General features: G+C 43.5%; 1 protein-coding gene across 1 annotated transcript in view; it reads left to right on the plus strand.

Annotated features, from left to right (window-relative positions):
• Nucleotides 1–15,696, plus strand: part of LOC135203571 (organic cation transporter protein-like) — a 235,013-nt gene that overhangs the window by 13,888 nt on the left and 205,429 nt on the right. Inside the window, 1 exon segment of the mRNA XM_064233321.1 lies at nt 14,148–14,259. Within this exon segment, the coding sequence (XP_064089391.1) occupies nt 14,148–14,259 (112 nt within the window).

A 15,696-nucleotide genomic window follows, 5' to 3' on the forward strand; every position in this document is an offset into this window, starting at 1 on the left:
TTTGCATGATATGCAAATTTCATATTGTACCGACGATGAGTCACTATGTACAAATGTTTACCAAACCATTTCGGCGCAGAAGAAAAAGAATATACCTTCACTGACTGTTTGCAAGAGACTGGCGATGAACAACTTGAGGAAGCATAGAGATAGGTGGTTTCGAATACTTCGGTGGATTTATTGCCCGTCAATTTCCAAAATATCCACATCTTGGGTCCTATGTGCCATTAGAAAATAACTTGTAGACAAGTATAATAAGCAGAGGTGATGAAAAATCAATGAAGTCTTCTAAAGAATTTTGCGAACAACTGAAAACAGTGGAAAAAAAAATTTCAATCCCTGCATGGTGAAAAAGGACTCAGAGCGAGAAGAGGAACTGTCAAAAACTTAGCAGTAGAAATATCAAACGCTAGGTACTGATTTACCTCTTGATTTAGTTGCATATTTCGTTCGTTGTCGAACGTTCTGTAGAATAAGAATTTTAAACTGGGAAATCAGATCATCTAAAAAAAGATATTGCATAAAGTAAAGAAGCTGTAAAAGAATGTTTCAAGTTCAACCTAATGTGTGTGTTGTATGGTGTGTATTTCTCTTTTAAATGAGCATTTGCTAAGCAATGTATCTAAATAGTACATTGTATTTTTAAGCAATGTATCTTTGTGAAAAGATGCATATACATAGCTAAGTAGTGCATAGAATACATAAAAAATCTGTGATTTGTCGCTATAAATTGGGTGTATAAATAGTGAAAGAATTTTTTTTGCAGAATGTGTGTTTTTCTATACTATCTTTGTCAAGCATTAGCTACATATTTTTTATATGAAAATATGTGGAAATTCCAGTTATCAATATTAGTAATTAAATCCACATTCAGTGAAAAGCTAGTAGCCTAATATTATTAAATATATTTAGCAAAAGATAATGAGGGTTCTTTATAGAGCTATAGTGAAGGCCAAACACCGGAGCCAACAGGCCATTCAGCGCATCTATAACTATAGAAAGGGAAAGAAGGAATGGCTAAATGGAATCGGGGGGAAAAAGTTAACAGGGAAGAAGCAAACCCTTTTCCTCGACTCACAAGGTATATTGCGAATCCTCCTAAGAAGGATTATATCTGTTGGAAGCATTTACAGGACCTTACATATCCGTAGATATGACAACTCTGCCTTTTCTACCTGGCCCCACCAGAGCGATCTCAGAAAAGTAAATGCACTATAGCTACAGAATCCTAGATCCGTCTGACGTCACAGAATTTACCCCTTAAAGGATTAAACCGAGACCACAGTGAGACCCCCCCATTAACCCGGTGACCATGATTAAGTTATTAACCCCTCACACCCCCATTTTACCTGCGCGTCGGTAGACAAACTTACCTGACCAGTGACGCCACTCATGTTACTTCATTTTTGGCAGGTGAGTTTATTTACTTGATATTTCCTTAGTTATTTAAGTGTGGGTTAGGCATGGCTGTTCACAAGTGATGACATATTATTTTTAGATTATGCTAATTTGTATAAAAAAAAGGCCCATACCCTGCCATCAAAGAGGAATCCTAGCTCCAACATGAATAACACAAGCTGTAGTGAGGTTAGACCAGGTAGATTATTCAGGATTAAAGCAGTCATAGAGGCCTAAGATATTAAACCTGCTTGGTGCCACGGCATAGAATGCCGTTAGGTGCTAAACCTATCTCCAACTGGTTCATTTCCATACCTGGCATTCATTCTAATATGGTTATTATCATAGATACAGAGGGGAGACGTGAGAGATTGGACAGACAAGTGACGATCACGTCGCATGCACGTAAGGTACCATTTTTATGCGATGATTCTGAGAAATGACAGCGGCAGGGACTGCAGAGACCAGCAGCAACAAAGCCTCTTTTGGCACCAAGTGCTGGGCCATCAACTGTATCACTCAAGAACAGAGGATCATATTTCACAAAATAGCGGTACTATTTTTTCTTTCATGAAAAACTTTGTGTTGAAACAACCTGACGTCAACATGTAAAAGATCAGAGTCAACTTGCAGTCAACTACATGCCTGCTTTTTAAGCTGATAAAATAATGAATGTTCTAATAAGCTTTTTATAAAAGTCTACTTGACATTAAATTCAAGTACCCTAATGAATTAGCATGTGTACGGGTTACGCCTATGTATAGGAAGACGTCCTGTTGGATGTTATACCCTTCTGCCTGCTTTTGACAATGTTCCTGAAATTACTCAGGCAAACGTCATCGAACTGCACAAGCATACGATCTGTGTAAGCCTTTTCGGGGTGTCTCTTTTCTACAAATGATTGCACTTTATGAAAAGCAGCTAGAGCATCCTTAATTTTTGCCGTTGTCATAGGGTCGTCCTCCTCCTCCTCGCTGCTGCTAGAGAACTCTTCTTGAACGACGTTATGTTGCATGGCCTCCAACTCCTTCAGGTCATCCGTCGTAAGCTCCTCTTGGTGCTCCTCGAGAAGGTCATTGATGTCGTCCTCGTCGATGACCAGCCCCATGGACTTGCCGAGTGTAACGATCTCGTCAAGACCTGGTTGCAAAAGTTTCAGGATCGTCAACTGTTTCTGAATCTGCACCAGCTTCTCCCACGTCGAATCCCTCGAAGTCTCGGGCTGATACGGCATCAGGCCAAAGTTTCCTCCATGAAGAATTCAAAGTTAGCCCCGAAACCTCCTGCCAAGCTTGATCGATGATTCGCATGCATATTACGATATCGAAATGATCCTTCCAAAATTCACGCAAGGTGAGGTTTGTGGTATCGGTGATATCAAAGCATCTCTTGAAAAGAAGTTTCGTATACAGCTTCTTGAAGTTTGATATCACTTCCTGGTCCATGGGCTGGGGGAGAAGGGTGGTGTTAGGCGGAAGATAAAGAACCTTGATGAAAGAATACTCCACTAGGATATCTTCCTCGAGGCCAGGAGGGTGAGCCGGGGCATTGTCCAACAACAGCAGACATTTCAGAGGGAGGCTCTTCTCTTCCAAGAATTTCTTCACTGTCGGGCCGAAACACAGATTTACCTACTCGGTGAACAAAAGTCTTGTTACCCAGGCTTTCGCATTAGCCCTCCACATCACTGGAAGCTTCTCCTTTAGCACTTTGTGGGCCTTGAAGGCTCGAGGAGTCTCTGAATGATACACAAGTAGGGGCTTCACCTTGCAATCCCCACTGGCATTCGAACAAAGTGCCAGTGTAAGCCTGTCTTTCATAGGCCTATGCCCAGGTAGCTTCTTCTCTTCCTGCATGATGTACGTCCGACGAGGCATTCTTTTCCCAAAAAGGCCAGTCTCATCACAGTTGAAGACTTGCTGAGAACTGTAGCCTTCGTTGATCGTCATCTCGAATAAAGGCTTTGGCCGCTTTCGTGTCCGAGCTGGCCGCTTCCCCATGCCGCACCTCTGAATGGATGTCAGTCCGTTTCCGGAATTTTTCAAACCACCCATGAGAAGCCTTGAAGTCTGGGGTTGGTGCTGATGTCCCTTCTCCTCCGTCGTCTTCGGCCTGGGCAATCAAATCGCCGAAAATAGCGCTGGCCTTGGGCAGATTGCCATCTCGGTTATCGTATAGCCAGCGATTTCTTTGTCTTTTATCCAGACAAGAAGCAGCCTCTCCATCTCGTCGTGCACGTGGCTCCTCTTGTTGGACAAAATAGTCACGCCCTTGGAAGATGTACCTGCCTATCGTTGACGGATTTCGGCCGTATTCCTTAGAGATCATACTCAACCGCATGCCAGCTTCATACTTCTTAATTATCTCCATCTTCGTCTTCATAGAAAGCATTCTCTTCTTTCCGTGAACCTAAGCAACTTTCTTGGGACCCATGACTACATATACTGTACATAATTAAGTTATGTAGCATACTAAAGTTCTCACACAACACGATAAAGTAGTAGAACGAAATCACTAACACGAATTTACGTTAATAAATGAAATCGTATATGTGAACGAATGAACTCTGCATGCGTACACAAACGCTGGTGTGAAGCAGTGGGCGAAGGACTCCTTTATGTAGAGCACGATGGGAGAGATGCTGTCCAATAGGAGAGCAGGATCTTATGGCGGTGACTAGCATCTGGAACCAATGGGAGAGTGGAAGGATGGTGGCTAGTCTACATCAGTTGGCGGCGCGCAAGTTTTAAAATTGTTATCGGTGGTCCGGGCGAATCTCGGTGTTTTACAGCAACAACCTTTCATATTATTTTCGTATTTAGAGCAAAAAAAATCTTCTTCATATTTGCTTTCATAATTTGAATTTTTCGTAAGCTGGGACTTTCGTATGTCGAGGCACCACTGTACTTACTTAGTAATTATATGATTGGAGCCCACCTGCCATCCCTCTGATGGACATTATGCATGAAACAGAATGAAGTGCTTTGCTAAGTTGTTCCTAGTATTGCCATTGGTGGATGGCACTGTGTACCGGGTACCTACACTGAGCAATTGAAGCGCTACCCTCGAAATTTGAATTAGGCTGCTGTCTGTGCTTATTTTATTGTAAAATTATAATTTTTTAAAGTAAGTTGTATTTTTCCTAGCTATGCAAACCTGAGGTCCTTTACATTAATTCCCACCTCATGCCACCCTTCAATCTGGAACATGGGCCAAAAGGCAAAGTGGAGTGTTTACATCTGGGCAGGTGGGCCTACCTGCCTACCAGATGGCAGTTACTGCTTAACCACCTTGTTCAAGAATTAAATTTCCGTATTTCAGCCTACACTGAATGTAATTCCTAATGTAAAGGACCTCAGGTTTGTATAGTTAAGAAAAATACAAATTACTTTTAAAAAGTTGTGATATTTGCCATCAGCTGATCCAAACCAAAACACTGACTGCTATGTTAGTATTTTATAATCAATAATGTAAGAATGCATACAATATTATTGGATACAGTGAAGTAATGTATAACTTATTAAAAGATTCATGGAAAAGATGCATATTTGTTATGTTTGTATTTTATAATTATACATATCCATCAGCAGCCTGACATCGCTCAATTATGCCGATGTTGGACCGAATCTGATTCTCTTTTTGTGTCCACTTTTTTTTTGTAATGAATTATCATAGTCAGAATGCATTGAACCTGTAGAATTAGCTCACATTAATAATTACTATAGTACTACTGTATATGTAGTAGCTATAGAGTATACTGTAGGCTAGGGTACTGTATTCATATGTATACAATATGCCATACCATTCACTAGGCTAACTCTTGTTGGTGTATTCAATTCTCTTTGTACTGAATTATCATAAGCCAATCTGCAGTGAACCTAGAGAATTAGCTGAAATTCTATACTGAGTAGCTTAGGCTAGGTTACCATATATTCGAGATAAGATTTTCCCAACAAACAATGGGTTTTTTTGGAACCTAATCCCATTGTAACCAGGCGAATACCTATTAGACTGGTCGTAAAACCGTCGTAACTGAGTTGTTGTAAAACGAGCACGTTGTTAAATGAGGAGTACCTGCACTCATTCATGAGTCTCTCCAAGTGTACATCCTCCAAAGGGGGATCGTACACCCACAGTCAGTGATGGATAGTCTTCTCTCTGTCAATGCAGTGGCGCAGGGAGAGAGAAGGAACCGAGCCCTTTGGTGGCTCAGACCCACCTGTGAAAGCTAGGAATGGCTATTCTTCAGGTGACAAGGATGATGTTGCTGTCCCTTGTGACAAGGCATCTGGAGGAGCTGCGAGGAGGTTTTCTGTGTAGTCCTCTTCGTGAGGTTCGATCACAGAGTGGATAGATATGTAGCAAGACGTGGCAAGTTCTTGCCAAATTTTGTCGCATTTAACTCAGTTCAACTTGTTTGTGCGCACGAAACATTTTTAGAAAACTGCTTTGTTTGGCAGAATGAGAGCACCACAAGTTCAAAGAGGAGTGGGCAAGAACAGTCAATCCTCTTTTTTCCCTCTACTTCCTGGGTTACACTTGAATGAGTAAGGGAATAAGAGGAACTCTATGGGATGTACTCCCCAGAGTTAGAATGTGAGAGACTATGTTTCTGGTTCAATCTTAGGATTTCACATAACATACGTTCAATCTGTTCAGGATGGATAGCACCGAGAAGTTTGAACACCACCTCACCGGTGCTCCTGTTTGTTCCTATGTGATATACAAACCCTTGGTCCTTTACGATAGGAATTACTTAAGGCGTAGCCTGGACACGGCCACTGAAATCTTTTACAAGGCAGTTCGGTTGTTAACTATTTGTCCGGTCATCGGTAGTCCCTCTGACCGACATAAACATTCCAATTTGCTTTCGGCTCTCTACCTAACTGTGATCGCTGATTTCTTTTTCAATCCCGGTGGGATTTTTCCTTGTTCGTTGTGATTGTTGCTGATACTGTGTTTGTGATTATTTGTGATCATCAACAGCCTGTGTCGTTTGACCCAGCTGGCGCTGCCATAGGGCAGAGGCTAAGAGGTGCGGCAAAATCTGCCCCTCTGTGGGCATTGACACTCATGCCCTTTGTTCATCATGAAGGGGGCATGAGTGTAACATAGATGATATGTGTGTGGAAGGTTCTGTTTGGTCTGCAGTGCAGTGGGGGAGGTTTGTCGGAAGAAGGAAATATATTAGGAAGACTAAATCTGTGATAGGTGGTAAGACACCTCCCACCACACCTACTGTACCTAACCTTACCTCCTCCTACCTCTCTCCCGGCAATCATCCAGTGCTGGCTGTCACCCCTTTGGGGTAGGCTTCCGCTTCTTCCCCTTCTGATGAGTGGAGAGGGAAGAGGAGTTGAGGGGCTGTGGTTGCAGACCTGGGGAACACTCCTTTAGGGGCCTCCCCTTGCTTTGAAAGTGCACCCTCGGAATGAGGGACGACCCCCCCATTTAACCTGACTTTTGCTTCTGCAGGTGAGGTGTCAGGTTTAGGACAAGCGTCGACATCCTTGGGACTGGCTGGTACTCCATCAATCCAGGCTTTACTGGCACACTAAAATATAGGTGCCATCAGAGCAGTAATGCATGCAGTCTTCACCTCTACCATCACCACAGTAATGCTGTCCAGCTAGCAGAAGCCTCCTCACCTGGTATGGTCGCACTGCCCCACAAATGTATCGCCTATGGTAGTGATGGGAACTAAGCCCCATTTACCAACCTAACAGTACCAGCTCCTGTGACAGGGACCATCTTGGAGTCTCGTTCACAAGCATCTCCGAATACACGACCACCTAAGAGAGGACATACATCCCCAGTTAAGGAAAGGTAGTCTTCTCCTTGTCATGGCATTGACATGGGGCGAGAGCAGGGACCGAGCCATGGCTCGGACCCACCTGTGAAGACTAAGCTTGGTTCTTCTGCAGGGACAAGGGTCGATGTCGCAGTTCCTCGGAACAAGGCATCTGGAGAAACTAAGAGGAGGTCCCCTGTACAGCCCTCTTCACACAAAGTTTCAAGCTTGAAGAGGGCTGGGATGCATCGTGAGGATGATGCGTGCTCTCGCCAGGCCGCTAACCGCATTGCTGGTAACCATGACACTGCCAGCTACATCGCTGCTGCAGCAAGGCAACAACCACTGCATTCCCCTTGGGAAAGACCCACGTCTTTTTCATCACCTTGGGTTTACACCGGGATGAGGCTCATTCCCTCTGACAGCAGCGCTATTAGAAGAAACGAGAGCATTTGATCCTCCTCTCCTATTCCCTCTACTTCCTCGGGTTACACCGGGAGGGGCAAGGCAAATAGTAGGAATCCCTTGGAGAGTTCTTGGGATTCAGCGTCGAGGACCTATGTTCCTGGAGAAGGTTTTAGGGCTCCACCGGATATACACCACGTCAATGAGGAAGGATCTAGGGGGTCTGGTGAGGTTCTCCCTCAGGGGAGTTGATCAGGAGGACCAGTCTCTTGAAGGGCACGAGGGCCCTTTGTCCAAAGACTCGGACACCCCTGAGATTCAGAGGACCTTTGCAGAGATCATAGCGCTGATACATCAGCATAACGATCTTGGGGAAGCGTTTACAGCCTCCTCTAGTGGAGAACGCCCACTCTCATCTCGAAACCTTTTGGGGACCCAAGAGGGAACCCAAGATTTCAACAAAGCTGCCGTGTTCCTGCTTGGCCAAAGGTGTATTGAACCAGGTGAATGGCCTTGTCTCCGGACAAGAAAGTTCTCTTAGGTCCAATTGTTCAGACAAGCTACTTCCCCTTCCTCCACCTCACCAGAGGCATTTCTACACGTCCTCGGAGAGGCCTTTACAGATGAAACAGGTAGACCCAGACCTGGTTACCCTGGATCCCGGTCTGTCGCTGCATCACCTGACAGGCGAGAGTGGAAGCAGACACTGGAGGCTACTGCGATGGCAGCTCTTCAGGCAGTCTCCTGGCTAGACTTGTGGTCCCTCACAGTGTCTAGAGTCGCTGCTTCCTCTGGGGCCATCGTCCCGAGGGAAGACTCGACTTTTGGGAGACTGTGCCAGTCTGGTGGTAGGCCTTTCCCCATGCCTGGCCTACCAGACAGCAAACCTGTGGGCAAACCTCGTGCTCAAGAGATGCGATGCTGTCCTCTTGAGTCATGAGGTCCCTTGGCCCTGAGTCGGTACTGGGCCTACGTAACGGACCATTGCTGGGTTCCACCTCTCTATTCAACAGAGAACAGGTGGATGCTGTGGTGGACAAGCACAGGGATGACGACAAAGACCAGCTTGTCTACCAGGCAGTGGCAAAGACCTCTGGTTCTTCACATTCCACTGCGACTAGACCATCGAGTCTAGCCAGCACCTCCTCGGCCCCGAAGAAGACGAACACTTCTGAGGGAACCCGAGGAACCACCCAACCTTCTTCTTCCTCTTTGAAGGGAGGACATTATGCCCCTTTCAGCTCTCCTTGCCTTCAAGATAGGGGGTTAAGGGCAAGAAGAAGAAGGGTAAACACTAGGGTCGGCATTCCCCTCCAGCTGCCGCCACTGGTAAGGAGTTGCCTGTCAATCTATTGAGCAACATGGAGCAAAGACCTGGGTTATGGGCATCCTTCGGGAGGGATATTTACTCCCCTTCAAGTCTCCGCCACCCCTCACCAACCACCCGGTCCGGCTACCATCGTATTTAATAGGGTCACTGATGCACTAGACCCTAGTGGAAGATGTCAAGATGATGCTGTAGAAGTCATGTCGGACTGGTCCCTAGGATTCTACAGCCGGATCTTTCTCTTAGAGAAGACCTTGGGGGGATGGAGATCTGCTACAGACCTTTCTCCCCTGAACCGATTCATTTGCCAGACTCAGTTCAAGATGAAGACAACATGAACAGCGCTTGCCTCTGTCAGGGAGAATGACTTCATGCTTACGGTGGACTTGAAGGGTGCATATTTCCAGGTACCCATCCACAAGTCCGCCCACAAGTAGTGACTCTTCATTCCTCCGAGAGACTGTCTAGCAATTCAGGGCACTGTTTCGGGCTCTCGACTCCTCACCAGGTGTTCACGAGAGTGTTCAACCTGGTCTCAGCTTGGGCACATTCACACGGGATACATTTACTGAGGTATCTCGACGATTGACTGGCCCTTGCAAGCTCTCGCTCACATTTGCTACGGGACAGGGATTGACTCCTTGAGTTTTGTCAGGATCTGTGGATCCTGATAAATCACGAGAAGAAAAGTCCGATCTCGAGCCCAAGCAGCAAGAGTCTTCCTCTCGAACTTTTGTATCAGCAGGTTCAGGAAGGCAGCGAGGCGGTTCCTGTATTGACAGGAACAGGCTGCTCGGCTCTGGTTGGTTGTGATAGGTCACCTGTTGTCCTTGGAGAAGCTGGTCCCTCCAGTGGAGACTGAGGGAGTACTGGTCTCAGCCCCACGACCCTCAGTCTTTTCTCGTCCCCCTCTCACAGGAGGTGTGAGAAAACTTGGACTGGTGGCTCAATGGCAGGAACCTCGTAATGGAAGTGGATCTCTCCACTCCCCCTCCGGACATGCTTCTATTCTTGGATGCATCGGCCAAGGGATGAGGTGCACACCTGGAGGATTTGCTAACTGCAGAGGCGTGGGACCTTCACGATAAGCACCTTCACAACATCCTGGAAATCAAGGCAGCCTTCCTGGCTCTCCAAGAAGTTTCAGGAACGTGTGGTGGGACACTCAATGGTGTTGATGAGAGACAACACTACAGTAGTGGCATATGTCAACAAGCAAGGGGACTCACCTCTCTCCAGCTACACCAGTTAACAGTACAGGTGCACGAGTGCTCACTCAGTTGAGCTGTCAGCGAGGTACATTCCAGACAAGAGGAACATAGTGGCAAACAAGCTCAGCTGCCAGAATCAGGTGATAGGAACCGAATTGTCCCTTCACCAGGAAGTGGCAGAAAGGCTATTCAGCCTATGGGGGCATCCAATCATAGACTTGTTTGCCACCCTGTTCAACAGAAAGTTGGAAACCTTCTGCTCCGTTTTTCTGGACCCATGGGCAGCTGCATAGGATGCGTTCCAACACTTGTGGAACAACATAGAGGTATACGCCATTCCCCTGGTTTGCCTGATTCAACCTGTGATTAGCACTGGTGGTACCCAAATGGCCTCAGGCCGTTTGGTATCCTGACCACCTGGCTCTTCTATCTGAGGCACCGAGAGAAATTCCCATGTGGCGGAACCTGCTGTGCCAACCACACGTTGAACTGTATCACCAGGCAGTAGAGTTCCTGTGTCTTCGTGGCTGGAGGTCATCCACATCTCTTGTGAGCGAGAGGCTTTTCTCGTCGACCAGCAACAGAGATGACTGGATACCTCAGACAGTCCTCTGCTGCAGTATATCAGTGAAAGTGGGCCCTCTTCTGTGGTCAATGTCATAGATAAGGTATCTCTATGGTCGGATTCACTCTTCAGAAGGTCGCACACTTCCTTGTCTACCTTGGGGCTATAGGGCTGCAGTGGCCTTGGTCCTGAAGCCGAAAGGTTGATATCTCTTCCTTCGAGATATCTCTACTCATGAGGAGCTTCAAGATGTCTTGCCCACCCACAGATCTCATGCCTCCTGCATGGGATGTGACTCGTACTACAGAGCCTGACTGGTGCCCCGTACGAGCCACTTCGAGGATCCTCAGCTAGGGATTTGACCCTCAAGACTGTTCTAGGTAATTTCACTCCTGGTAATTTGACTCCCTTTATTTTGACTCCGGTAATTTGCCTCCCAGTCAATTTGACTCCTGGTAATTCCACTCCCACTTTTGCTTTAGTTCAAAATATAAGATAAATATTTGCAAGATAAGCAAGTAACAATACAGTTACTATTTCAGAGGAATACAAATATTACTAAGAGCCATGTTAACTTCTTTTATTTAATATACAGTAAGTATTTAAGAGGAAATGCAAATTAAAAATTAAAAATTTAAAATGATAAAATGTTTTAGTTGATTAAAAAGGAGAGTGTAAGTTTGGTAGCAATGCAAATAATCGTGGAACACCTACTCGAATATGTACTGTGTACAGTAACTGTGATAGCATATAGTTGGGGCGTACTTAAAAGTTCCATCAACCGCCCAATGTTTTGCATTCACTAAGTCACCAGTTGTTGCAAACACAAGTAATCTGTCTTCATCAAATTCACCACTATCAAACTGCAAGAAAAGTTCGCCACTATCAAGGAACTTGTATTCATCGGGTATCGCATAACCAAATCAAATTTTGAGGGACTGGAGGAGTACTTTCTTTTGTTCAATGCCAGTTTCTCATGTTGCGACTTATAGAACTTGTTGATGGCATGTTAGCCATTTCGTTTCCATCAAGGTTTTTACAAATAGATGAAATTAATGAACGACAAGATTCCTGGGAGGCAGTTGCTAAAGTTTTGTGCACTTTCGGTTTTGAAGCACTTGAACTATGATGATGTTCACCAGCATTCATGATTTTTGCATAATCTTCATCGTGGGTCATGGTGTGGACTCAAGCTTTGCATGACTTGATTCACATTTCCAGTAAGTTTTGGATCCATCGGCATTCCGTTTCTGTGCTTCATATATATAATTTGAGTCATCGACAAGTTTCTTCTTTCCTCTAGTACTGTTAAACACGTGAGGCATGGTGTATGTATTAATCTTTTTTAAGTAATGACTAAAGAAGAAAGATGTTGATATAGAAATACGGAGTACTGGAGTGATATATGCAATTAAGTATAAACAACCAAAATAAGATAATTATGCATCTAAACAACCAAGGTATATTACTGGCGTGATAGTTTCAGTTAAGTACATTAGTCTGCATCAAGTGATAGTTTCATTTAACTACTTATTATGCATATAAACAGCCAAGGCAAGATTGAAATTCTATTTTCTGTTCAAATTGTATATTCCTTTTATTTATATATTTTTGGATATTTGGAGTGAATTTACCAGGAGTCAAATTGACCGGGAGTCAAATTACCAGAAGTAAAATTATCAGAGTCAAATTACCAGGAGTCAAATTACCAGTCACCCTTCAAGACCATCTTTCTTTCGATGTTAAACACTCAAGAGGTTGGGGATAGGTTACGTTCGACTTCATACTGGATTTCATAGCAAAAACTCGGAATCCATCGTTCCCTGATGCTAGGTTCAAGTCCTTCACCATCCCCTCCGAGTGACTTCATTGATGGTGATCCAGACGAGATGCTACTTTGTCCAGTTAGAGCACTATGGTGCTATCTGAAGAGGACTCGCCATCTCCGGCCTGAGTGTCAGTGACTCTTTGTAAGCACCAGTGGTTCAAAGAAAGAGGTGTCCACGAACACTTTCTTTCTGGCTTTGTGAGGCAATCAGGAAGTCATACTCTGCTGCTGGCAACGACACCATTACACTTCATCTGAGAGCTCACGAAGTTGGGCATTGCCCCACCCCTCACATTCTGTAAGAACCTGTCGGTTGAACAGGATTTGAAAAAGGGGAGGTCTGGGCAATCCAGACCACCTTCACTTCTCATTACCTTCGGGATATTGCCCACAGGTCCTTGGAGACATTGTCCTTGTAGACAGTGGTGGCTGCTCAAGTTGTGTAGCTTACACAGCTCCTCTAACTGGACTAAGTTGCATTTCGCCTCGTAGTACGGTATGATTGAGTATAAATGTGGAGTGACTGGCTCTCCTTTCATCCTACTCTTTCCCTCCAGGTAGAGAGTAATGTGGACCATTACACATGCTGGACTGAGCGTAGTTGCAGGTAAGACACTCCTTAGAGTAACCTATCTATTTTCTTTTATTAGTTAATAGAAGCAGATATGGTTGGTTCACTGGAGCTCACTAAGATTCCTCCCACCAAGCAGCGAGTCTTGCTATTGTAAAGGACCTTTAGTTTGTATATCGTGCAGGAATAAATCACAGTTTTTGAAAGTAAATTGTATTTTTCCTAACAATACAAACCTAGGTTCTTTACACTTAGTGACCACCTCATGCCACCCCTCAATCTATTACCTGGGCCAAAAGCAAATTGGAATTTTTATGTCAGGTAGGAGGGAGTATCAACGACCGGACCAGTAGTTAACTACCAAACCACCTTGTTTGGAGAATTCAGCGGTCGTGTCCAGGCTACGCATTAAAAATTTGCTATTGTAGAGGACCTAGGTTTGTATAGTTAGGAAAAATTCAATTTACTTTCAAAAATTGATTTTTATACTACCACGGCAAGCCTTGGCCTAAATGTCATCAAGAAGTCACATACTATTCTACTGTGTTGATGAGAGGCCTTCGGCCCATTCCAAATGGGTTCCTCAAGTGGCTGGCCATAAATCTTACAGTTAATCCATTTGGAAGCAGTTCCTATCAGAATTTCTAGTTCAAAAATTTGGTCTTGGCAATCCAAACTGAACCCTTGAATAGTAAGTTGGGCACATTTCTCTCATTTCAAAATCATTACATGACTGAAGGAATGAGGGAAGATAGAGATAGAACAACTAAGTTAGTTAAAAGAAAAAATTGGGGAATAATTGAGGAAAAATGTGAAAATGTCCAAAACAGAAGGTTGGACTACTCAGAGGCTTATTCCTATTTTTATTGCAGAAGCATACCTGCAGATCCAAGATTTTTGGTAGTCACTTATACCTTGGAATCACCAATGGTTATCTTTATTTTTTCTTACAGTTTTCCTTTTAAGGACCAAAGTCTCAAAGATTATAGGTATAGATAGTACTTTTTGCACAAGGTTACTTGCTGATTTTATATTATAATTTTTCTTTCAGTAAAGGCTCTTGCAGTTTCTTCTCTAAATCACAGAATGGAACTCTTAATGAGGAAATTTGTACTGAGTGGGATTTTGACAACTCGACTTTTAAAGAAACTCTAACAAGTGAGGTGAGTGAATATGAACCTGTTTACTGATGTAGTATTTGAGAAAGCAAAGGTAATTGATGGAACATACTGTACACTGTTCAAGAGTCATTTTGCCTGTTTTTAAATTAAAGGAGCAGTTGCTCATTTTTGCCGGAAATGTAACTAAATGGAAGTATTTGTTAGTTTTATATAAGTAACTTGCCAAATAATATATATAGCTGTTGGTTTCTACTTTCACAGCAGCTCATAATTTGAAATTCGCAGTAGCGCTTTTTTGGTTTTTGGTGTAGGTAACTATCCCTGAACACTTTTGGGCAGAAATTGGTACAACAGCTAAAGAGCTTAATTTGTTTCTGCCGGTTAACAACTAAACATTGGTTGTTTTAGCAACTCTGAATTTCTTTCACCGAATTATTGTGATTTTTTGGTTTTTGAGCAGCTCTGAATTTCTTTCACCGAATGATTGTGATTTTTGCCACCTTTGGTGAAATATTTATGGCAGTTGATAGCTCGCTAATTATAATTAACTTAGTGTTCAAGACTTACTGATTGTGACTTTATTATGTCAGATTCTAGTTTGTCTAGTATCTGGTATTGCAGCAGAGGCTGCAACACTAGACTTACTTCTGCTAACAATGATGTCATTGCAGCATGTGATATCTTGCAAAAGTCATTTAATGCAATCAGCAACTGTGCTGATAACAATGCCTTTCGATTCTTCCATTCCAAAACTGGCAGTCCATTTTACTAGAAGTACTCGAAAAGAAACCATCCAAAATATCAAGCTGAAAGACACACTACGTTATACCATTTGAGGAGGAGGTGAAGTTTTTAGGGATGAGTTTTGATAAGGAACTAACGTGGGCTAGTCATATTACCTCTGGAAAAATTAAGGTAAAGAAATACCTTAACATTTTAAAAGAAGTCTCGTGTTTTAATTGTGGTGCTGATAAGAGGTCACTTTTACAGTTATATGACTCGTTATGTAAATTTAAGCTTGAGTATGGTTGCCAAGTCTGCTCTTCAGTAAGTGCAAGCAAACCAAAGGAGTTGTTTGTTTGTTTGTTTGTATGGTGTTTTTACGTTGCATGGAGCCAGTGGTTATTCAGCAACGGGACCAACGGCTTTACGTGACTTCCGAACCACATCGAGAGTGAACTTCTACCAAAGGAGTTGGATGTACTTCATTACACTGATCTAAGAATACAGTGCTCCCCGGTTTTATGCGTTTCACATTTCCGTGGTCCACTTTATCGCAGATTTTTGTGGAACATATTGCTATTCATTTTTCCACAGGGAACTTTCACTAAATTGCAGATTTTTTTCTATTGACCGTATCACTAAAATTGTTACTAATTTGCTTTTCTTTGTAGAGCAACACTATTTATTCACTAATTACTGTATTATTTCACATTGTGCATGTGACTAAATACTGATTTTTATGATAAAAATTATTCA

Source organism: Macrobrachium nipponense, chromosome 36 (assembly GCF_015104395.2).
Source record: "Macrobrachium nipponense isolate FS-2020 chromosome 36, ASM1510439v2, whole genome shotgun sequence".
NCBI lineage: Eukaryota > Metazoa > Arthropoda > Malacostraca > Decapoda > Palaemonidae > Macrobrachium > Macrobrachium nipponense.